General features: G+C 40.8%; 1 protein-coding gene across 1 annotated transcript in view; it reads right to left on the bottom strand.

The window, feature by feature from the left end:
- Positions 1 to 16722: 16722 nt before the first annotated feature.
- ANKRD31 (ankyrin repeat domain 31) overlaps positions 16723 to 25670 on the bottom strand; it is a 62963-nt gene continuing 54015 nt past the window's right edge. The window contains exon 26 of the mRNA XM_041486080.1: positions 16723 to 16874. Coding sequence (XP_041342014.1) covers positions 16723 to 16874 — 152 coding nt within the window. The remainder of the gene's footprint in view (positions 16875 to 25670) is intronic.

The raw sequence follows: 25670 nt of genomic DNA, 5'->3' as shown, positions 1-25670 counted from the left end.
GGGAAAATCCAACACATTCCAAACTTCTCCCTAACCTCTCTATCTGTGTCAGCCCTGGCCAGCTTCTGCCCAGTGCCAAACATTCTGTTGCTATGAAACCAAACAAAGCCATAGAATCTTAGAATGTCCTGAGTTGGAAGGGGCCCACAAGAATCAGTGAACTACAACTCCTAGCTCAGCACAGGATACCCCAAGAGTCACATCATGTGCCTGAGAGCATTGTCCATCTCTGGACTACGACAATACTCAACTGTGTCAGGCTGGTGCTCTGTGACCCCTTCCCTGGGGGGCTTCAGCCACACTCTGGGTGAAGACCCTTTTCCTTATACTTAACTTAAACCTCCCCCAACAAAACTTTAGACTGCTTCCTCGGGTCCTGCCACTGTTCACCACAGAGAAGAAATCAGTGCCTGTCCATCTGCTTTCCCTCACAAGGAAGCTGTAGGTCACTGGGAGACCTCCCCTCAGTCTCCTCTGGGCTGAACACACCAGGTGACCTCAGCTGCCCCTCATACGGCTTCCTCTCCATATCCTTCATCATCCTTCTGACCCTCCTCTTCTCCAATAGTTTTGTATCTCACTTACACTGTGGCACCGAGAACTGCCCCCAGCACTCGAGGTGAGGCAGCCCCAGTGCAGAGCAGAGCAGGACAATCCCTCCCTTGCCTGGCTGGTGATGCTGTGCCTGGTGCCCCAGGACACGGCTGGCTCTCCTGGCTGCTGACCATGTTCAACTTGCCATCAACCAGGACCCACTGGTCTACTTCCACAGGGCTGGTCTCCCAACCTTGCGCATCCTGGTCTGTCCATACCTCCAGGCTTGCCCTGTCCCAGTGCAGAATCCAGCACCCGTTTTTGTTAAACTTCATATGATTGGTGATTGCCCAGCTTTCTAATTAGCTGAGATCTCTCTGCAGGGCCTGTCTGCCTTCAACTGCTCCTCCCACTTTAGTGTCCCAGTTTGTACCTTTGAATTTATCTTGAGTTCTGTATCCAAGTCATTAGTGAAGATGTTGAGGAGCGCTGGCCCTAAGATGGAGCCCTGTGGAACTGCACTGGTGACAGGTCACCAGCCTGATGTCACCCCATCCACCGTAACCCTTTGTGTCTGACCTGTCAGCCAGCTGTTCACGTACTGCATGACATACCCAGAAGGATCCTGCGAGAGACAGTGTCAGAAGCTTTACTGAAATCAAAAAAGATCACATCATCATCATCAAGGTGAACTACCTTGTCATAAAAGTCAAGCAGGACCCTCCCCTCGTGAAGCCATGCTGGCTATGACCAATGACTGCATTTTCTTTCAGGTGTTTTTCAATAACTCCCAGAATAATCTTCTCCATAATTTAACCAGGCACTGGAGTGAGACTGACAATACTGTAGTTATCAGGGTCATCCGTCTTGCCATGAAGGAATTCTTCCTCATATCCAACCTGAACCTTCCCTGGTGCATCTTAAGGCCATTTCTTATCCTGTTGCTCATTGCCTGGGAGAAGAGGCTGACCCCCACCTTGCTAAAACCTTCTTTCAGGTAGTTGTAGACAGCAGTAAGGCCTCCCCTGAGCCTCCTCTTCTCCAGGTTAAAAAACTCCAGCTCCCTCAGTCACTCCTCATATGACTAACTTTCTAGACCCTTCATCACCTTTGCTTCCCTTCTAAATAATTTATGAGTATAAAGTTAATTTCAGCAAAAACTAGGATTTCTTGATGAACAGTGGGAGACTGGGGGACTAAATCTCTTGGGATAGAAGGGCCATCACAACCTCATCAGGTTTTGACTCATCTGAAAAACCTTATATTTTACCACATGCAGACTCAAAGCCCTACTCAGACATAGAGCTGTCCTGTACACACCATCCTCTCCAGAGGAGCACAGAATGAATGAACATGGCAGATGAGAACAGCAACTATTGTTGTCCAAAGCACATATCTTGGGTAGCACTGACCAGATGCTAACGCTGGTTATCCTGACCACAAAACTTTTTCCTTAGGTGATGCCACACAATACACATGCAAGGTTCCATCTTTTGTATCAAGATTTTATATTATGAGCTTGGCATTGACATCTTGCTTTGTTCTGTAAAATGTGTTACTTGTCTTTTCTACATGTGAGAAGATTCATGAGGTACATTTGCTTGTTCCAGGACTTGAGGAGGGCAGGAACCCCAGGTCTTCACCCAGTATAAGACTTCTATCGAGAGCCTCCCCAGCTTACACAGCCCTTTCATGAACCTGGATTCCCAGGGAAATCCTCTTCCCCTGCCTCTGCACCATCCTGTTAAGAAACCTCACAGATTTTACCCTCTCCATGTTGGCCAAAAACAAACACATGCACTTGTGTCTGATTAATAGATCCATTATCAGTTTATTATGTAGGAAAAAAAAAATCTGCATTTCCCTTACCACTAGCACTGTAATGCAAAAAAAAAAAAAAATATTAAAGTTGAGGAATTGTCTCTCCCTTCACAACTGCTCCTCACATTCAGAGAAGAAGGACAAAGGTAAAGCATCCGTCCCTCAAGACCAACTACAGTTCAGCCTCACAAAGATCATGACCTCAACTGCAAGGACTACTGTGTCAAATGTTTCTGAATTCATAAAGCCATGCCCACTGCTCAGGATTCAATGCCAAAATGAAAATGTGTGAAGTTGTCAGGAAAGGGAGGAAATCCTCTCCCCAGGTCCTCAGGCTTCTCATGGGAGGACTCTGACTTCAGGAGTGTGGTGGCTGGGAAGCGACCCTGCTAAAAGCTTCCAGTCATGAACCTCAGGCATTCATTGCAACTCTTCTGATTGATAGGAAGGCTCTACGTGTGTCTTCTGTGATACTGAAATTTAAAAATGTTAGTCACAGATAAGGTGTGCTGCTAACATCAGATGCAACCAGGTTGGAAAACTCTGAACATGCTGCTCTCTGAACCACATAAACAACTGAACAACTTTGCATTTCACTGGCACCCCCAAAACACATGCACATTGCCTCAAGTCAATCTATGTCTTACAAACTCAATAGAAATATTTTCTGTTTGAGTGTTTTCTGTTTGAACCAAACTGAGTTCTAAAAGAAATTCAGTTTTGAATGAGAACAAAGTATTACAGAGGGCAACAATCCACCTTTTGGCTTGTTTTACAGATTAGGGTATTTTCATCAAAATTAGGATAAATTAGAACAATGTTTGCTTCTTCATTTGTATCTTTCAATAACTAAAAAAATGCTCTTTTCTGTAAAAAACTGTAAAAGCATCAGTGGGACTTCTGGCCTTCAAGGCAGACCCTAAGAGGGAGTGATGATCTGCCTACCTGAAAAACTATTCTGCTGTTTCACCTGAGTGCTCTGCAACTTTTTCTGCATTCTGATCTAAATACTCTGGCTAAGGCCACTGTGAACTATCATGTATCAGTTATCAAGGTTACTGCAAAATTGAAGCTTCTGATTCCTACATTATTTAGTTTTTATTATTAATTGTTCCATAACATTGAATATCTAAGATGCTGTGGAAACAATACCAACCAGTGTAGGCAAGGTTTAAATTGGTTTTGAGTGTGCCCACCAGAATTTTCACTGTATTTACCGAATCAGTGAAAAGTGAACCTTATTAACTTTGCATCTTCTCAGTGCTATGCAAAGAAATTCTTGTGGGCCCGCTGGGGAACTGCATATCTAGGTAGCATTGATACCTCATATCAGTCCAGCATCTTTTCCCTGGAGGGAAGCAGACCACACATACAGAAAGGGGACAGAAGCCTTATCCACCTCCCTGTAAACACACAGGGAAAAAAAAAATAGGAACTGCTGTTGTTTTTAATTGGAAGAAGAACACAGCAGTCAGGTAAAACTGTACATTATGAGATGTGGTGGTCAGAATTGAAGAACCACCTGTGAGCACCATATTCATTGGGAATAACACTTTTCACAAAACATAGCTCCATTCCTTCAGGGTAAAATCACGTTTAAACTATCACTCCTACTGAGAAACTGTATGCCATCATATGTTGCTTCATAGAATTATAGAAACATGGAAATACATGGCTTGGAAGGGGACTTTTAAATGTCATCTAGTCCAACTCCCCCACCATGGATAGGAACATTTCCACTAGACTGCTGGAGGTTGTCACATAACATCTAGTCATACTTAAATGTTAGGAAGCAGAACTTAATGTGGTGAAACTACCCAGACTACTTCTAGATCTGGCCTTGAAAAAAACGAGAAGACAACCTGTTCTGCATCCTAGCTGCTCTACTATGCACATGAGACACACCTTGCCCAAACTAAGCATCTGATGCACAATGCAGCTGGTGGAAAGATACCAGGAACTGCAAAGGATCAACAATTCATCCCAAAACATGAACTGTGAGATGGGCTGGATGAAGCATCCCTGGAGAAGTCATGGTCACAACAAACAGAAGCCAGGAAAAAGCCCAGCTTTTGCACCGTAACTGCCAGCTCTGCCAACCCTGCTTGCAATGGCACAGCCTTGTTGCACATCCAATGTGAGGAATTCCAGGGGTAGCAGTATCGCACACAACCCTGATCCTCTGCCAGGAATACCCCAGCAGCTCCTCCATCCCAGAGTGGTGTTCAGGCGCAACAGAGAAAAGCCAGGAAGCTTCTCTAGCCAGCACAAGTCTGAATTCACTCAGAGAACCAAGATCCTGCTCTGGCTGACCTCCAATGGCTCATATACACCAGCGCTACAGCAGCTTCTTTGAGGACACTCCTCTGCAAATGTTTAAGGAGGTATTTGAGAGCTCAGATGAATGGACAGGTTCCCTTCACCAGCACAAAGAAACCAGCAGGCTTTGGGCTCACACTGTGTCTCTGAAGACGAGTTTTCACTTTAGTAAGACTCTAATAATATTATGGAGACCTGGTTCCTGCGAGAGACCAGGACATTACTGCCGCTCCTCACACTGGTTTTTTTGCTTTTTTCACAACCTCAATGTACCCAGACTCCCAGTCTGTGCAACTTTGTGATACCAACATCATTCTTGCAGCAAAGTCTACAGCTCCCTTCACCCTGAGCAGGAATAAATTACCAACTGTCATATTCCTCTTGCTCGGGATGGCAAGTCTCACCTGCTGTCCACACAGTGTAGAGGTGTTCCCAGTTTGTCCAGTTTGTATTCAGAGCACATTGAATTAGCAGCTTCTGAACTACCTTGTTTGAGAAAATACAGAATTTTTCAACTCCCCAGCATTCCATTCCCTTTCCTCATTGTCTTTTCCAATACAGACTGTGCTGCATTAAACTCAAGTGCTTCAGGGATTCAAAGTAGAAGCTTCCAGGTGAATCTACAATGATCACAAGCTCCCTGGATGTTGCTTGCTGTTTGGAGCCTTTATGAATCATCCAGGTCTATCACAGGAAGCACAGAGCCTGGTGGAGCTAAGATATCAGATGTACCTCCAGGTAGAAGGATAAAACTTCTGCTTTGAAAGTTGGGTTTTGTTCAGGAAAAAAGAAGGGATCTCTGCTCAAAGAGAGCTGACACCACGGAGAGGGAAGGGCATCCCTTTGGTGTTGGAAACAACTGGCTTAGCAGCAGGCATGCAGGCAGGGCTACCTGAGGAACTCCTGTTACCTGTCTGCCTGTAATAACCAATGCATCACAACTTTCCTGAGGAAAACAAGGTATGTATCAATGTCCACCAGTCCCTGCCCTCTGCCAGTCCTTCCTGAAGGACCTGCTCAGTAGGCAAGTAAAAATCCAATCTCAACTCCCAGCTACACTGAGCTACAGAAAACAAAAGCCAGGATTTCTCCTAATGCACGGCATTATCACATTTACAATACTTCTTTTCTACTTAAGCAATACCAATCAAAGAGGTATGTGACTTTCCACAGATGCCACAAATTACTTCTGGTGCCATGCAAGACAGCCAGCTTGTGGGAATCACCTCTTGTCTTTCGTCACATCTGCTTGGGACTGGTTTACCCAGAGCATAGGCTGACAAGACGTGTTGACTGTTACTAGAATAGGGATTCTTGCAAAGTTCAGGCTGCGAGCAGGCAGTGCTCTCTCCTCAGTGGATCTGAAATACATGGTGCTTGCTATGAAAGCGTTGTGAGGCAGCCTGCTTCTCTGCTTGCCACAGAGCAAGAGTTAAGTGAAAAGGTCAGGATTGAGTGCAAGTCTGTGGAAGGAGACGAAAGAGGGAGAACAGTTGTAGGGGAACAGGAGTGCTTTTACCCCAACATGTGATTATTTCTTGCATGAAGAAACCCTTCTGCATATGTACAGCATGAATCAAACTCCTTTCTGTCACCTAGGTTAAAAAAAAAAATAAAGTGAATGGGTGCTGAGAAGAGCAGGAGCAGCAGAATAGAGGTTGGGAAATTACAAAAAAGAAGAACAGAAAGGGATTGAAAAGGGTAAATACTTTCATGTAGATAGCATTAACAACAGCAACAACAAAAGTCAGAGTAGCAGAACAAGTGATTTCTCTAACCTGTTACACCACCATCACTCAAAGGCATCTGAAGCAAAACCAGTGTCTACACCTTTTCTTGGAAACCAGGTCACAGCGTATTTCAGCAGCCAACACCATTACTACATAAAGCAGGAACTGAAAGATGGAACAATTACCTCTCCTGGAAGTAAAAACACTTCAGGAAAGTTCCACCTGATAAAACACCTCTGTTTGTTTAAAACACACCTGCTCACACAGCAATGCAAACTTGGTGGTTTGCATGACCAACCCTGTGCAAAAATTTAGTTAGCTTCTCCTGGTTTTCCCTGTGGTCTATACAAATCAAGTCTGGGCCTTGATAGGTCTACGGGAAAGACAGAGGGGATGATGTTCCTGGGAAAGTAGGGAAGAGGAAAAGTAAATGTGTGCTTTCCTAAGCTATTTATTTTAATTTTTTGTAAAGTATCTGTCTGAATTAAACTTTTAACACTACTTAACTATTCAATGCTGCTAACTGGAAAAGTTAATTTATTAATGTGTTCTTTTTTTACTGCTGTTAGCCGGTTATTTCCATTGCAAAATTATCTATTGATAAGGATAATGGGATTTATGTAGGAGTACATTTTATTGTCATTAAATCTCAATCAGTTGATTCTATCAAGTTTGTCTGAGTTTCCACCCACTTGCTCTGCACTGGAGCCTCAGCCTGTGCCCCTCCAACACAGTTACACTTAGCACCAGCCTCATTCTGCACATCTCACCCCCTTGTTATGGCTTGCCTGACTAAGTTAGATTACTTACTTTTCACTACATTTTCTCTGAATGATGGACAACTAAAGAGCTAAGTAACTTCAATTACTTAAATACTTAATTGCAAGATGTGGAAAAATATGTTATTACTTTTAGAAGTAATTAGATTATAAACCCGCCAATTTTAAGACTGTGAAAGCAGAGTGTCCCAATGAAAAACAGTAAGAAATGACTACAGTTTAGCACAGTGTGGTTTTTGCTTCTGGAAGCAGAAAGACAGGTTTTTGCCACATACCTAGGAAACACAGCAAAGATCTGGCAGCTATGGATATCACACACAACTTTGTCCCAGTACTAATCACGAGGACTGTTTCTTGCCCAGGATCTGTATTTCCTAGCAGAACTTCCTGTGCAGACAGTAAGTTGCTTTGCTTGTCTGTTTGCCACTCAGTTCCAGCTCTCTGTATGCGCTTTAGAAAAGGCTGGATTCTCCTTTCCGGTTGCCTCCAGTGGCAATCCTCACAGTTTCAGGAAAATATCTTACATCAATTTCAGCACGTTCACATCCTAGAGATCTGTCAGGGTAAAGAAAGTCAATGTCTCAGCTCTTTAGCCAGGAAAAGAGGCAAGCAACTTCTGCAGGGTCATGCAAGCAGCACAAGAGAGAACGTAACTCCTCTACAACCCCAACTAATCTGAACTGCTTTACATGAAACTTTACAGAAACTTTTCATGAAAGCTCTTTTGCTGAAGGCCTGAAAAGTCTCTCAGCAAATCCCTTGGTACATCCCATACTACTGTGTCATGCCAGTCAGAGGATTGCAGCCCTCTTAAAGCAAGAAAGTGTTAAGAAGGCACAGAGATAGTCAGTCATCAAAATTCCCAAGCCTGATGCTTATACATTGAGAATTTCAATTTTCTGACTTTGTGACATGGGGGTATCCGTGCTTGCCAAGCACATAGCGTACTATAAACACAGGAGTCAAGAAAACAAATAAACAAAATCCCACTAACAAATACATACTCCAAGAAATAGAGTTTAGTCCCTTCTAATTTGTGGCAATCTAGCATTTAACAGCTTTTTTCCACCTCATATGGGAGTTTAAAGCAACAGTACTACAGTGGAGAGAGGGTTAACCTTTAAACTATAGAATAACATAAAAATTAGACCCAAAGGGACAGAATTTGTGTTCATTGGCAAAGAGAAGCACTGTAAAAGAGGGTGGAAATTTCCTGTTAGACAGGGAAGCAGGAGAAACTGCACAGCACTGCAGAAAAGCTCCCATTAACAGCTCAAAATATTTCTCCATTTCCTTCACCCCACCACCAAGCTGCCTGCAGACTCTAGTCTGCAAACCCGCACTGCAAATCACCCTCTTTAAGTCATTTCCACCCCGCAAAGTCACACCTTGTCACATCAGTAAGATCACATAAAGAGAGCTGCAGACCTACCTCCTGGACTTTGCTGTGTTCTCTTCCCCTCTTTAGGATGCTCCCAGGAGATCAATATGTGTACAGCCAGCTCGGTGGGCAAACCAAGTCCTAGTGTCTGCTCCATCCTGCCACTGCCCACAGCCTCCACCAGTGTCAGTGCTTCACGTGCATTTGAAGTGGGACACACAGAAGTAGTAGGGATGACATTATTTCTTGCACAAATTACAAAAGAAAATTGTAAAACGTTAGCTGAAAAACAGTGAACATGGAGACTTGGTATGGTAAGTCCCAGGGGTGGCTATGGCTGCAGTTCTGAACTCATAAGCCTCTGCTTTTTTGCAGGTTGGAAAAGTTGGGAAGGTTTTATTGTTATTAAGCTGTGGAAGGCATTATCTGTATTTTTGTTTACTCACATAGCATTTCTAAGCACCAAGAAGGCAGGGAGAAAGGAACACCATAAAAAGAACAGATCACATCAAAGCAACCTAATTTCCTTCTCCAGCAGAGTAAAGAGGACTTGGGGAGAGGCAGGAAAGCACTGGAACACGAGGAGTCTGTCAAAAGACTCACCAAGTTTAAGATGCATGTAATACTTCAGGTACCAAGACTCCAGGCATCAGAAGCCTTGCTCCCTCCACAAATAAAATAGCTCTGACACTAAGCTAAGGCCAGAAGTTTGGGCTACTGTTATGTGACCCACAGTCCTCGTGATACTTCCCGAAATTCTCTTTAGATATGCTGACCTGCATTGCAAGTCAGCATACATAAGTACTTTGTATATATAAAGTTTCCACATAATAAAGAAAATAAATAAATAAATAAATTTCTGGGCTTTTATAACTAACTTTTCTCTGTGTGATGCTTACAGAAATTTGAGGAACTGAACACTGAACTATTTGTGCATACCACAAACAACTACCACAGTATTTTCCCTCGAGGAAAGCACTGCAGCAGTATTCCTAAGGCATATGTAGCATTGTCCTCCTCTCCATCCACATTTTGGCCAAAATACACACACCAGCCTCCTCTTCATCACCAGTCTCCCAGATGATACAGAATTATAAACTGCACTTTTGTGACTGAACTAAGCTGAATGTCATAAGCCACAAAGAGGGCTCTGGGTGTCACAGATTCAAGGGCTCCTGCAGTCCTGCCTTAGCTCATTGTCCCCAGCATTGTGAAATTATACATAAATAACAGTATCCAGGTTCCTTAATATGGACTATTAATACTTAATATTGGCACTCCCTGTTTGTATAAGATGCAATGTGGCAAGACAGTAGCTGGGTCACTCTTTTCTGCATGATGGGAGGGTACTGTGGCCAATTATATAATGTGTTATAAATTGATTTTTAAAAAATTAAGAAAATGGGACATTTTCTGTGAGACAAAAGCTCCCAGCACATGCAAAACTGAAAAAGGTCTGCAGACAGCTATGCATCTTTTGAGTAAGATTTAAGATGCTGACTTGTCCCTGCCTGGAAATCAAGCATGCAGAAAGACCTCCCCCAGCAAACAACAATGCACCACAAAAACACACACAGGCCAACTGCACTCCACAGTCAGCCCAGGAAAAGGTCTTTGATTGGCACCAGGGAATCCTGCACAGGCCGTATTCTAGCTACTTGATCCGCCAGACAAGCCATGCAGCAGTGATAATACAACAGGGCCTGCTGCAGGAGGACGGGTGGATCTCTGACAGGCTGGTAGCGACTCCATCACCTGCCTTTATCTGGGGGTGGTGCAATTAAAGACCTCCTCTTTCTTCACAGCTGTCTCTCTTGTACTAAAAGTAGAGTGATCTCTGCCTCGCACTTGGCCACACTGCAAACCCTGGTGAAGCCTTCTTCGAGTGTTTCAGGGAGACGTCTGATGAGGCTTGACTTGTTGACAATTACGCAAAATGTACTCCCTTGCTGGATTCAGCACCCTGCTGTTTATGTTGCAGAAATGAGCTTTTTGTGACTCATCTGGTACATTTCTTAGTTCCTTTATCAATATTTCTTGGAAGACCTCAAAAGCTGGACTCACCATATGACTCCTGATGACTCTGTAGCAGTAACTGCTATGTAAATGCTTTAAGCTTAATTCCTCTGAACTTACCTGGACTACTTATTTCAGACACAGTCTCCTGCCACTCAGCAAGGCATTTTATAGGGTGGTCACAGCCAGCCTGTTGACTGACTAGAATAATTTGCACATATTAGGCCATAAAATAGCATGTATAGTATAGTTTATGAACCACAAAACCTACAGAACCTGGTACACATGCAGTTTTCAGTGTGTGAACCCCTTTCTTGGGGGTCTGAATACCCAGTGTAATAACACACAGAGGTGGTGCCAACCCAAGCAACTGAAACTTGAATGTACTCCTTATCACTGTTACTGCTTTTCAAAAAGTTATAATCCTTAGGAATTACTAATTTATACTATACATATGTCAAAATGCATTAGCCAAGTTTGTTGGTAATCTTTAAATGCCTTTACAGCTGGGCAGCATACACAAAGATACATGAGAACTGGGCCAAAACCCACCACTATCAGATGCATAAAACCAGAAACCACAGTTGTACAAATATTGTAGCATTTCACTTCCCTTTCTATGACCATCTCAGAAAAGCTATGTGCATGAAAGAACAATCACATCATATCCATGAAGCCCATCCAGCCCAAGATGTTGTCTCATAGTAGTCAAAAGCTGACGCTTGGAAACAGGAAAAAGAACAAATACTCTTTAACATCTCCACGTTTCCAGATCCATTTCCTTACAGCTTAGAAGTTTTCAAAGACAGGTTACAAATGCCTGTTTCTTATGAAATTTCGAATTCTTTCATCCAGTCATTTTTGGACCTACATAAGCTTTCTGACTAGCAGAGACTAGGGAGTCTGGGGGTGCGGGGCAACATGCCACAACTCACTTGAGCATAGTGTAAAAACCCACTGCCTTGTTCTCGTTTTCAATCTTCTGCCTCCCAGTGTCACTCGAATGTTGTAATTCCCTTGCTGAAAGAAGCAAGCCGCTCTTTCTTGTTAATCACCTCCACTTCAGTAGCAAGTTTATCTACCATCTCTACCCCTCAGCTGTTTCTCTCACAAGCAACAAATGTAAAAGGATTACTACTAAGGAAATTTATTTATGCAAGAAGGCTACTATTAAGGAAACATGCCTATCTCAAAATGAAACAGGTTGGATTAGATATTATACCCATATTAGATATGGATTAGATATTTGGAATGAGTCAGAGGATGTTCAGTAGAGCAGATCCTCAGGTGGGATACAGTGCAAGTCCCCCGTAAGATCTTCTTTTTCTAAGCCTTACTCTGGCATTAGTAAATCTGTTCACCCAATAATAAGGGACAAAATGCTACTGTCTGTCTTCGAGGAAAAAAGAAGTTCTTACCGGTTCTTGCTATTGTTACTTTCTGTTTCTTTACAAGGAAAAAGAACATCTTTCCATATTAAAGAAATTACTAAGTGCACTTGGCAAATTTCAACACAGCTGCATGAACGTTGTGAACAATTTACTGGGAAACGAAAAAATGCCAACATCACAGCAACCCCGATTCCTCTTACCAAACCTTACTTTAAGTTGGTGTAACTGTTGATTCTGGAGAGAAGGTTACGAGGCTACGGCATCTGGGTGCACCGCCTACCAGCCGGGCTGCGGGCAGGTGTGTGCGCCGGTTCCGGACACTCGCAACCCTGTTACTGAGACGCAAAATCCCACCGTAGCTAACTTTTAAGACAAACAGCACCTTCTTACCGGAGCTCTCCCGCAGCACCGGCACCGACTCTCCTCCTCGTGCTCCGGCCGCCCCCAGCGCCGCGCCCGGCCCGGCCCTCTCTCCCCCGCGCAGCGCCGCCCCGCTGCGCTCCCGTGGAGTCACACAGTGCCGCCCTTTCCTCCTTCTCCTCCCAAACTCCGCCGCCACGGCCGAGCATCCAAATTTGCGCCTACAGCGAAGCCGCCGGGAGGAGGGCGGGAGCTGCTGCCACCCCACGCGCCGCTCCGCGAAGTTAGGGCTTGGCTTCGCGGGCCGGGACCTCTCGTTGCCGCTGTCCCGGGACGTGCCCGCCGGTCGCGCACTCACCCGAGCGGATCGCGGCCGTCCCGGGCCGGCGCCCTGCTCGGCTCGAAGGGGCGCTCTTGTGTGCACGGGGCTGTGATGTGTGTGCGGCACAGCATTTTCCTCCATGACGTGGAGGAAAAAAGACGGGCAGCCTCCCGCCCCGAAACCTGGCGGGCAGGACGAGGAGGACGAGTGGGAGGTGACGGTGAGGTCCCCGCCAGCACCTGGGAGCGGGAGGAACCCGCCGCCTCCACGCCGCCCCTCCGGCAAACGCGGCACCGACTTCCCCAAGACTGCCCTTCGGGGGCGGAGCGGCCGAGGAGCTTCCCAAACACTACAGCCGGCTCGACCGGGCGGCAGGACAGAGCTAGGGCAGGGCAGGGTTGGGCTCGGGACGAGTTCCCGGCCTAGGCTTCTTGTCCTCTTCTTGGCTGCCCCGGGAGCGCACAGCCGTGAAGAGGTCGCTGCGGTCCCGGGCGGGTGGGTACGAGGCGCGGCAATAGCTGCAGCTCTGAACTAATAAGCTGCACCCTGGCATTAAGCCTCTGCTTTACAGCAGGTTGGTTGAGGCCGTTTTAATATTTTTATTTAGCAGTAAAATAACCTGCGGCTGCACTGGAAGACTGCAGCTCCCCAGCCACTTCCAGCTTAAGGCTGGTGTTTTAAGGTTAGGCCAAGCTGTTGGCTCTGCTCGCAGAGAGCCTCGGGCCCTTGGTGCACCGGCTCGGTGAGAAATGTGGAAGACGCCACAGCACCGGAGAGCATCTGTCTGCTGCTGTAGCGCTGACCCTGCAGCTGAGTACCGCTGTGACAGCTCGGCTTAAGGCTGGTAATTGCATAAGCCACTGTGACCAAGTTATATGTAACTGGGTGTTTGAGCTCTCACCACAGAAATGTGTAAATGCAATTAAAAGGCCACAGATGCTGGGAAACTCACCTGTAGGTTACTCTGCAACACCAGTATTGGTGTAAATGGTAAAACCTCCTGCCACAGAAAAGCCAAAGCCTTGTTTAAAAAAAAAAAAAAAAACAACCCACCCCAACAAAAAACCCCACATCCATAACTCAGAAAAACATAGATACAAAAATCACATAAAAAGTTATTTGAATCCTGTTCTGAAGTCCCATTCCTTAGAAATGTTTTACTCCCTTCCTGTGTCATGTTTTTCTTGATATGGCCAGTAACTTAGCACTTCAAATGTCAGATCACCCACATCATTTCCTACTCAACTAGTTAACTAACTACTGGTGATAAGAATAAAGGGCCCAAGTCTCATGTAGGCAGTTGCTCAATATATTGATTTGAACAGAGTATTTTCCTCCAGTTTAGTATTAAGCTTTGAAGACCAGGAAAAAAAGTCTTTGTGTCATCATGACAAAACACTTGCCAAATTCAACTGCTTCAAGAATTTATCCAAACTCCTATGGCAACATTATTCATCCCTCTCCCTCCCCCTTAGCTGCATTTCCACCATCAAAACCCCAAGCAGTATTGCCTTAGAGTACAGTAAATACCTTTCTCAAGGCTGGCTTTCATTCCCATTATTCTCTTCCCTGACCTGTTCTGCTTTGCCTGGCAAGAAGGTGCAATGTTTTGTGTTGATCCTCTGCTTAGAATGACTTCAGCTCTCTCTGCACCTGCCTTTACTTTTTTCCTCTTCTCCATGTGTTTCCCTTGCTTACAGAGCTTCATGACCTCTGACCTCTGTTACTCAGGAGGTCACACTGGCTCCTGCTGGCCTTAAAATCTATGGATCTTGTGTTATATTGTCTGCCTCCTGCTTATCTCCTCCTCATTCTTTTATTTTGAATCTTGCATTCTTCCTTACTGGTATTAATCTCCCCACTGATTTTTTTTTTTTTTTAATTCCATGTCAGCAAAAAATAAATAAATAATTCTGCAGAAATGTGAATCTGAATTTTTTGCTTCTTGCATCACCTTTTTCTCCTTTTATTCTCCATGTGAATATTAACAGCAGTCAGAATGCCAGGAGTTTTAATATTTGCATTTTAGATCCTTTTTTACTTTATCCTGCACCACATGAAGTAAGTGCAAATTCACAGCCTAGGAGTAGAGAAGAGGTCTACTAAATAAAAGAACTGAATCATGAAAGCAGCAGAAGGGGCTGGGAGGGTGACCTGCCACACGTGAGTAGAAGCTTTGTTACTCTGCTGCAGTTAGCATCACTAAGAGCTGCCCATCTTTCACCAGTGACAACCACTTATATTTTTATGCAAAAGTACACTTAAAAAAGCATACATTTAAACTGGGAAAACATGATGGTTTAAGCTTTTTCTTTCTTAATGGATCTTTACATTAAGATCAAAGGATTCCAGCAGGGAGATTAGAGAATATTCAGTTTTAAGATCTGGGGAGCAGAATCCTACATTTGTTAGTCATATTAAGCCATATGTTGACAAGCTAATGCCTTTTTCAAGATGCTTATATAAAACTGAAAAACTGAAAAAAGCCTCAGTGGTAGATTACTTTTACATACAGCATCTGTAAGAGACAGTGGTGTTCATGTAGCACTTTGCATTTTTACCTCTTTGCTCAGCTTGCTCACTCAATTTTCTGTCACTGTATCTTAGGATTGCCTTAGGTCATGTAATCACATTAATATAATAAACCAAAATAGTGCTGTCAAGTTCTCCCAGGTTTTGTACATTAATTTTATTAGACATCTTGCAACAAAGAAAAATGTACAAACAAACATGTAATTCAGAGGTCATTTTAACAGTCAAATACCTTTTACTTTTCAGTGAAAGCACAGTATTTGAATGAGCCCTTCCTTTGAAACAATATGCCTTCAGGTTTGTTTTGCTGCTGCAGTTGTGAGAACACTCCATTTTCTTTCTTGCAAAACTGACTTTACAAAATACCCGTCACTCAGCAGCTTTTACCTTTTCTGACTTCCAGGCCATTGGCATTTCTTTATCCTTACAGCCCATCAGGTTATGATTGCTCATGCATTCTAGGGCATAGTACTAGCTCTCTGCACATCAGAATCCTCTCACTTCCCTAAACCAACTTCTGTTTAAGACACTAATCAGATCTTTGCAGAAGAGCTCTTCACACTCCAAACAGCTTGCTGACATTATGTATTAACAGGAGATACTTCCCATCCTATTCACTAGAGTTAAGAGTAGCAGGTACTATTATTCCATCTCTTCTTATAATCCAAAGAAAGAAAGAGCAAGAATATCAGCTGAATGCAGATAACTCTCTTAACAGTCAAGTCTGTTACAAATATGCTGCTAAAGCAGATTCAAACATTGTAAAATTTAAACAAATAGAAATCTCCCAGAGATTGGGATGAATATCTAAGATGCTGTTACCTGTAAAAATTCATGTTCCACAAACAGGCTAATTGCATTTCCTGTCATATGCCAGCACGTTTTCTGCCTATCAGAGAGATTTGGCTCGAACATGAATGGAATTTTCCTGAGCACTTCCAATGCCTAAGATTCCTCTTTTAACCTCTCTGAGCACCTGTCCCCCTTCTCAAATGTTTTTATGTATATATATGCCACATAAAACAAAGCTGATGATGATTTTCAAGGCTGCTCATCTTGATTTTTTGCCTAACCTAACAGTTTATGTTACTACACAAACAGGCATTGCCATTTCTGATAGCACATGCTCAGCCACAGCAGTTTCAGGTTTAGGTGAAAGAAGCGACTGTGAGTGTTGATGCCTGTCTTTTTCTGTCCTGCCCCATCAAGCATGGGCAGTTACTTTAATCTTAAATAAAAACTTAAAAGTTCATATCAAGTAATCAACCTGGAATATAATTCACAATGAGTATCAGTGTGTAAGTCCTATCTACTTCCCCATTTCTTAATCTTGCAGTGCAAGAGTAAACATTGACAGTTATCTTTGCCTGCTACTAAGTACTTCCCTGTTCCTCACTTACCCAAACAAACTTTCTATCATCCCAAGTGCTGGACAAATGATTTATCAAAATGACAGCAGCAAAGTAATTAGTTCTAAAGTTCAAATGTTTACTTGTAAGTGATGGCAAAGAAAAATGTATTAGCACTCAAGAAGTCTTTAGAATCCAAAATCTTTGCATTCTTTATAGAAACTCCAGTGCTTTTCCATTGCAGAGCACGGTAGAAACTCCTCTTTATGTGCCATTACTATCTCATGGAATTGAAGAAAATGTGTCAGGCTTTCCATTGAGTTGAACTGGACAGAAGAGCCTGTTGAAAATGAATGCAAATAATTACAGAGTGTAAATTAGATTAATGGAAAGCAATCACTGGCACTATTACCTAAAAAGATGTTTGCAGTTTGTGAGAATCTTGCAAATCTTAGTGATCCTTAAGAGTCTGTAATGTACCCTAGGAGTCTTGTGGGGTAAGACTTGTGATACCTTACCAGTATGTCTCAATCAGACCCAGTCTTCAATGAGACAAGGGCCACACCACACCTCCTGGTGCCTAGCCTAGGAAGCTAGCCATCCCAGACACTTCCCATTATATAATAGGAAAATGTAGTTGTTCTTCAGTACTGCTTGAATTTAATGTATTATGTCTAAAAAGAGACATGTTCAATGTACTTCCCCAAAATAAGGAATCTCTCTCACAAAGAATGCCCATCCTGAAACAACTTTATAAAAAGAAAGTGTAGACATGTACAGAAGGAATTGCATGACTGAACTATAGGTATTTTCAATATTTGAGTAGCTGCTGGACTGAATTAACTATTGCAATGCATAAATTTAAATTACTTTTGTCAGAACAGGAGAAGCTGAACTTTTCTCACTGTTAAAAATCAGTAACAAAGTAACATTGTAAAGATCCACCAGTAAGAAATATTAGAAGACATTGATCCATAACACCACAGATTCCAAAAGGCACTTGGAATTTCAGATTTCAGAGTTACTTGCTTTCATGCATCTTTCATCCCCACTTCCTCCCTTCAGTATCCTTGCACAAAGTAACACAGTTTCTGAGCTGCCACAACCAGCCCAACACAGAAAACTGCCAGTGAGGGCAGAACTGTCACACATAGCAGATGGTGTCAAGAGAGAGAACTCTCATGAAAGTGGAGATGGTTTCTGTTTAAAAAAAAAAAAAAAACAATAAAAACCTACAACAAAACCAAAATAACAAACCGCAACAAAATATTGTGTCCAAACAACATTCAAATATCCTCAAGAAGCATTTCAGGATTATTAGATCAGTCAAGATAAATCCTTGTCAAAAGGCAGAAAAAACAGGTTTGAAGTGACATCAGTTGGCCATTTAGCTTGTACTTATTACTGGGCTATCACATGCCATCCAAGAGTCTTTCTTTGGTACCACCACTTTTCATTTCTGTCACCTACACCAATTCTAAGAAGAAAAATATACTCACTGAATGGACAACATCAATGGTGCCAGTGCTAAAACAAACAGTGCTATATGCAGGTGTTAGATCTTTTAATTCCATGTCTTGGTGACCATTTTCCTGCCATTTCCTGAGTTCCAGGAGCACATCACCCAAAGCCAGCAAAGCAGCAAATTGCTACTAGAAGAGAGAGGTTGGTGTTCAGAGGTGCAAATAGTCTTGTGTGTCTTACAAGCTCGGTGCTGCTCAGTACACGTAACACAGTACATAATGGAACAAAATGTATGCTCTGATATCTGGAATATATTTAAGTATCACTGACTGCAACAAAGATGGGCAGGCTGCACACTAGACCAACGTGGAAAGTTACATCACAACACTCCTCACACTTATGAAGCAGCAGTTAGTCACACCAGAAGAAGCCAACTTATACACTCATTTAGAAGTGATGTTTTAAAGGGTACAAGGAATGCTTGGATAAAAAAAAAATCACAAAATAGTTTTAAAGACAATTTCAGGTAAAAATTATCATAAAGTATGCCTGCAATTTTTTTAAAAGAAAATAAACTGGCAGAAACTGAGATGATAAAATTTCATTAATGCTGAGTATACAATGGCATTACAGGCATGACTTCAACCTGCTCTAGTTTGTTGAAAAAATGTGCTTTTTTTTGTTCTGAAATTTCCACATTTTGTATGCAAGTAAAAGGAAAATGCTTAGCAAAGCCTGTAACTAATTTAACACCTGTATTGATAGATCACAAGTGGAGAAAAGATGCTGTTTTCTTACTTTGGAAAGGCTCTTCTCTGTACTGCAATGATTTAACTTACTGACTAAAAATTCTCAACTCAAATGTGAAGTGTAAGAGAGATAAGACCAAATACATATATTGAAGTCACCTTTTTTAGCAGCAACTTTCTTTGTTGATTTCTTTGTGTCAAATTTATGTTTTACCTACGGGATTAACATTTTGTCGATTAAACATCACTATTCCACCATAAGTACTTTACCTAAGTGAATAATTAACATATCTAATCTCTATATTCTCCACTTCTCAGTAATTTTAGATTACTGAGTTAACAGTTAACATCTAGTAAAACCACAGTAATTTATACATCCTAAAGCTGCCTTTCTCAGTTCTGCCACCAGTGTTTGATAAAAAAGTTTCAATATCCACAGACAGTAATTTTCCCCAGTAGGTATGAGTCAGTATTTTGGTTCCCGTGTTTCTTCTTCTGACACCAATGATTTCTTTTCCTTTGCATTTTTCTTTCTCAAGTCTTTCTCCCCTTTCTCTCTCCCTTTGCTACTATATTTAATCTTCTGATATGCACTTTGATGTTTCCTTCCTGCATTTTGCTGACTGTTAACTCTAATCCCCTTAAAAAAGATTGGCAGTTTAGAGGCTGTAATCAGCCAAGAAAGTTTCCTATACTGTTATCCAAAACTCAGTGCCTCAGGTACAGAAGCAAACTTAGTAAATTTAGACACATAAGCAGGGCCTTTCTCTGTTTTTCCACCCTTGCTGTCCTATTCTGTCAGTCTTTTATCATCTTCATGAACAGTAAGATAAAGTATCAATATCAGAATGAGGGTGTTTTTTCAATAAATATGGGGAAAACACATGTTGTCTCTTGACAGCTTTTCCATCCTGCTTATCAACATCCCTTCTGTCTTTGAAGGCAGCTATTTTAGTCTTATAGTTTTGAAACTACTCTAAATATTTTCAACTTGTGTTTCCATTTTGTTGCATCTCTACCAGTGCTTGTCTGCTGTGGCTGCTAAGAATCTGAAAATTGTATTTAAGGAGAATTTCCATTAATGGTACAACTGCATGAATGTCAGACAGACTATAATCTCCAGTTGCATAAGCGTTAGTCAGTGAAGAGGAAATTGTCACTTCAGTGCAGAGTTTCTGATGCACTTCAGTGCATTTTCTGATCACTCAAATAGCTCCTGAAAGACCAGGTCTTAAAAATCTCAATAGTATCTACCTTATTTTTCCCAAGCAAGAAGGTATGGGAACTATCCAAAAACTGGGTTATGTATTTTACAATTATCTTACTGGTGTAAATTATCTGTAAAAGAATTTAAATGCTCTTGTAATTTAGGCAACATATTTGAGTAAATTTACAAGGATCAGTAAATCCAGTTTCAATGCTTCTATAAGACAGGTAATGCTGATTATCAGATCTGAGGGAAAGATTAACTGATTTGCAGTATCTGGCAAAGCCACAGGAGATTTTACTCTTCTGAGACTCAAAAGGATCTGGTTCAGCACAACTAGCCTAGACACAGGCAACAAATGCGTAAGCAAAAAGATCTAAGAACAACACATTTAAAGGTGACAGTATTTGATCTAAACTGCCACAGCAGAATATTAATAGAACAAAAATCTGTCTTAAGTGCCTTCAAGTTTCTTGGGCCTCATCCACACTCCCCTCAAGAACTTAGAAAAGATCAGTCACAATCCAAGGGTTCCAACAGGCATTGTCTATTTAGACCAAGTAAGGCCTCAGAAATGACAGCCAGCACTTCATATAAACAACATTTTTGGGCCTTCTGAATCTTTAAAAAAAGGCTGCTACTGGACTGAGGCACAATGATGCTGCCCATGCTAGTAATAATTTTGAAAATAACTTTTTCTTTCACGTTAAGTGTTCCTTTTACCTATTACATTGAACCTGGACACTACCTGGATTAACACCTGAAATTTAATAACTAAGCTGAAAAGTTCACCAGGGCAGTTCAATATGGTACTGGTTCATTATATTCTACAATTATTAAAGAAAAAATAAGAAATCTCAGTTAGAGGAATAGGAGCTTTTTACTAGTTTAGCCTGAAACTAAAGTTTTCCTATGCCTTATTTCCCTTTAATCCAGACACATGGCCTGGTACATATAACTCTTACTCTCTCCTAAGATTAGAATGTATCACTGGTTTCTGTTACAGAGAGAAACTTTACTTAATATTTTCCTGAGGCTTGAATGAAAGCAAGTAACTGCCTTTTGTGTTCTTCAGGTTTTTAAAAATTTGTATTCATGACCTATCAAATGGAAAGAAAAGCTGGTCGAGACCTGGTATTTTGGAAGAAGACGTGTGTGGACAGATTGCCATTGCAAGACCAGAACTTTATCTGACAAAACATAATGTTTTCCCAGTAATTTAGTAGTTTTTTCCCTCTAAATTCATTCACTTTTTTCAGGTCTCCCCAGAGTTCTTGATTCACTTTGTATGACATAGATGTCAATTCTTTTCTTCTCTTGTAAATGCTGAAGTCCATAGTGTCTGTCCTTACAACCAATCAGTAAGGAGAGATCTTCTAATGAACAGATCAATCATGTCATCAGACACCTAAAGTTAAAGTGGTGTCCACCCACTACAAGATACAGGCCAGCAGGAATTTTGACTAACTTCATTGTGATCCTTTGTGTTCATCTCCGTCCCAATGTTGAAAGTACGTTTTCCCCAATAATTAATCTATCAAGTGACCTAAATCATGACACACTGCATTTTTTGCATTGGTAATTATGGACCTTTGAAAAAAATTATCAAAGGTTATTCATAGCATCATAATAATAAATAAATGATTTCAGTTTGGAAGCTTCTTAATGGATTATAATGACCAGATAACTCATAGAACAGCTATAACAGTGCCAGAAGGACATAGAGCACCTCCTGATAGTACCTTAGCTTATGGTTTCTTCACACATCAGGCATGACTCATCATGGATGATCTATAGGTTTAGTTCATCATCTGCATATAAGTGAAATCTGTATAGCAGTAATGTGGAATTTAATTCATACTTTCACAATTCATTATTTCATTCCATTCCTTCTAGATAAAACTGCATATTTGAGAAAGAAACAGATAGTATTCCTTGGAAGTTCAAGGTTTTTTTATGTATCCAGTGATATTGGTAAAAGCAATGTCATAAAGCAGAAAAAAATATTAGGTGTTGAGAATCATTCTTCCTTTGAACGACTCCATAACAGTGGCCTTTCTTGTTGCACTGTGTCTGCATAATAAAAGGACTTGCAGGTATGATTAGAGACCAAGTATTCATGCCTTTTACTCTAAAGCATCAGTTTTAAGGCTCATGCTGAATCTTTACATTACTTTACGCTTCATATGGTAGAAGTACTATTCCCACAAATGAACCCAAAGATGTTATGCTTTTTCAAGACACACAGTTAATAGTTCATCTGTTTCTAAATGTCTGAAAAATGTACAACAGAAATCTTGCTTTATAGGCTTTTTTAGAGCATTACCTAGATAAGTAATACAAATATATTATTTTCCACTAACCTTCTGCCTACATCATGATCTTATGTAGTAACTGTTTCTTCTCCTACATATCCTGGGGTATATGGCTGTTACACAGTAACAAATGCTTATTATGTGACATATACTGAATTATTATTTTTCAGGTACCTTGGATTGGTGCATCAAGATACTGTTACATTATTTATTTAACAATGTGGCCAAGTCAAGCCTGCCAATGTATTGTAGAAATCCAGCAATGTTTCAATAGTCACTCAGAGAAACAAAATGACAATTTAAATCTTAGTAGCTGTTTTTTTGCTACAAATGTAAAATTATCTTTTCCCCAAAAGGTGAGAGAAGTATAATTGACATACATGCCAATACTAACCAAGAACTGTGCACATCCTCTCAAAAAAGAATCTATCTTCAAGACTGAATTTATAAATAAATAAAATAAAATAAAATAAGTACTTCTAAAATAAAACAAAATGGCTGGTTCCATTTTTCTTATTAAAAATATATTTTCTATTAAAAAATATTTTTACACAGCTATCCAGATGACCTTTCAGTTTCTCAATTAAGTCCATCACTGTATTTAAACATCAATGATTTTGAACTCAACATCAACAATAGTATATACTAGTATCCATTATTAAAAGACCCAAAGATTGCTTTAAAAATAATTGTAGGAGACAATTTCTTGGTATGACTACGAGGGTGGAGGTTCCCAGCATATGATTCTTTCTTTCTAAACTATTATGTTGTTGTTGTACGCTTGATTATATAATGATTAACTTGTATATTCATTTGAAAGGAAAATGGTTCTCTAAAATAATTTCTAACTATTTTAGAAAACCTGATATTAATGTGCCAAGATAGTGCATAAAAAAATTCCAGCTCCAAAACTGGGTCATTAAAACCAGAACACTTTAAAATTCTTGCAGTTTATAGCAGACTGAAATGCAGGTTGGAAGAAGCAGAAGACTAGTTATAAATCAAGTTTCAGTTCAGGTCAGAAAAGCCCTTTGAAAAACCAACAGCTCCTGTTTTTCATGCACTGGTAAAATCTATAGTGGCTGTTTTTTGAGTTTTATGTACAACCTCAGAACAACTTCTAGAGCCTTCTCCTACACTATTATCACACGGTGTTTGAAAAACTGAATTGTTTTGTTTAAAAGCTTTGTCGTAACTTAGTTAAAAGCGATTCCTGAAAAAAAACACCAACCAGATAAAAAAGTGATAAAATTTGAACACTTTTCAAGATAAAATCATCAGGTAATATAAATATTTTCACTTCATATACCAATGTGAGGTCAAAATAGTCTGTCTTGTCTGTCTAAAGCAAAGCAGCAGAAGCCAGTGCCTCTTGAGGTTCTTAAGGCTGATATGTCTCACACTGCCTTGCATTTATTGCTTTCATAAGTAAGACAAGAAAAGACGTGTTTCAGGAAGATAATCTACAACAGTTCTGTTTGTCTCAATCTTCTCTCAGTCTCCACAGGACCACCAAAGCAGTAGAAAATGCTATAGTGCAGCTGATTAAGAAGATGGGTCTGTTATCAAAGGATGCTTTTTCCACTTGTTTCACAAAGTAAAAAGTCCAGAAAACTAATGTTCAAAGCACTCAACTAGGAGTCAGTTTTAAGTAGTCCAGCTAAGAAGCTGGTCTTCTTAGAAGAACATAGTTTCTGTATCCAAAAAAAGGGACAAAAGTTTTAACAAACAAGTTTCCAACTTGATATTGGGGAAAAATTCATCCTGTGCATGGTTAAGCACAGGAATACCCATCCCTGAAAATATGCAGAATTTGCCTGGACAAGGCATCAAGAAACCTTATCTGATTTGGAAACTCATCCTACTTTGAACAGAAGGTTGGACTGAAGATCTCCGAAGGTCGCACTGAACCTACGTTAGCCTATGATTCTGTGCAATCACAGTATCATCTGGTTTCTTCTGAAGTAATTTTCCAATTTCAGAAAAATCTGGCTTACAGTTAAGAAATACAGACATTAGATACCCTAGAATTGGTTTCCATGGCATGCAGTCCCTGATAGTTGTTTCTTCTCCCAGCCCCCTCTGCCTACCCACAATTTTTGGCCCTCTGAAAAGTTATTTTTGTTTGTCTCTTGCTAGCCACATTCAGATTCAAACTTCAGCTCAAGTCTGAATCAATCATGTGACATACTACCTCCTACCCTGCTGACAGTCAAATAACAGCAGGTAGAGGATTTTGGAAAGCAAGATGAAGGAAGCCTATACCTTAGCCAAGGTATGTAGTTACTGGAAAATACTGCTTTGTAAATTCTGCAGACAGAACTGTGCACTTCTTTGTAAAGCATGTAAGCACGTAAAGCAAATGCCTGGAACTTTACAGTACTGAAAAGTACTTTCAAGTATTTTGTCTGTAAGCCATAAAGAAGAGAGAACAGTGTAATAGTTGCACCTTGAAATACCCCTGAGATGGAAAAATATAATGGATAGACATTTTTGTCTACAATCTCACTTTTCTTCCCAAGTACAAAATACAAAGAATATATAGTTCATCTCCTTTTAGAGTCTCTTAGAGTCACATAAATGGGGACATAGTGTAGTTGATGAATATTCTACTATAGGTAAGGAAGAAAAAATACATATAAGATGTCAGGGTTTTGGTTTTTGTTTGTATATGGTTTGTTCACTGGGGGTTTTTATATATTTCAAGTACTTCTCTTTCACATCACTGCTGCCGTTATTAATAGTATGGTAAGCTACTACCTCAGTAATACCCAGTCCAAAAAATTCAGATATACAGAATCAACTTCCTTAAGTCATGCTATTTTTGTTAGAAATAATAAACTTGGGGTTCTCAGTTTACATCTTGACTTTTCAGCCACTAATGTTACTCATCATCTTTTCCTGCTTTCCTTCAAAAACACAAAGAAGAGAATAGTAAAGTTTTCTAGTGAAAATAGTTTCTGACATAACTGTCTGAGCTTAACCAGAACCCAGGGTTCTGATGTGGAGTACAGTACAGCACAAAATACATTATTTTGTAATGGGCTAGATTTGTTGTTTGGATTATGTTACAAAGTATCTTCAATGGTTCAAACATGCATATGAGATCCCTGTCCTGAAAAGTTTACAATTTAATGTATAATGGAAGACTGTTGCAAATATGCACCTGCAGTGTTATTTGGTAGCTTGATTTTATACTTGTTTAGGTACTGACACATATAAGAGCTAAGTTTCATTTAACTGGAATGATTTGCGTGGATTTAAATGCTCTCCTGTTAAGTCAGCCATTTCAGCATCACAACTTTGTACTGGTGTACAAGACAGGACAACTGACTATCAAGAAAACTGAAATTAATTACCCTTCTATCATTTTCCAGGACTAGTAAAGTCCACAAAGTAAA

The sequence above is a fragment of the Pyrgilauda ruficollis genome, unplaced genomic scaffold, assembly GCF_017590135.1.
Source record: "Pyrgilauda ruficollis isolate IOZ18807 unplaced genomic scaffold, ASM1759013v1 scaffold74, whole genome shotgun sequence".
In the NCBI taxonomy this organism is placed as follows: domain Eukaryota; kingdom Metazoa; phylum Chordata; class Aves; order Passeriformes; family Passeridae; genus Pyrgilauda; species Pyrgilauda ruficollis.
The sequence above is the reverse complement of the archived record's forward strand: the minus strand, read 5'-3'. Positions and strand labels throughout refer to the sequence as shown.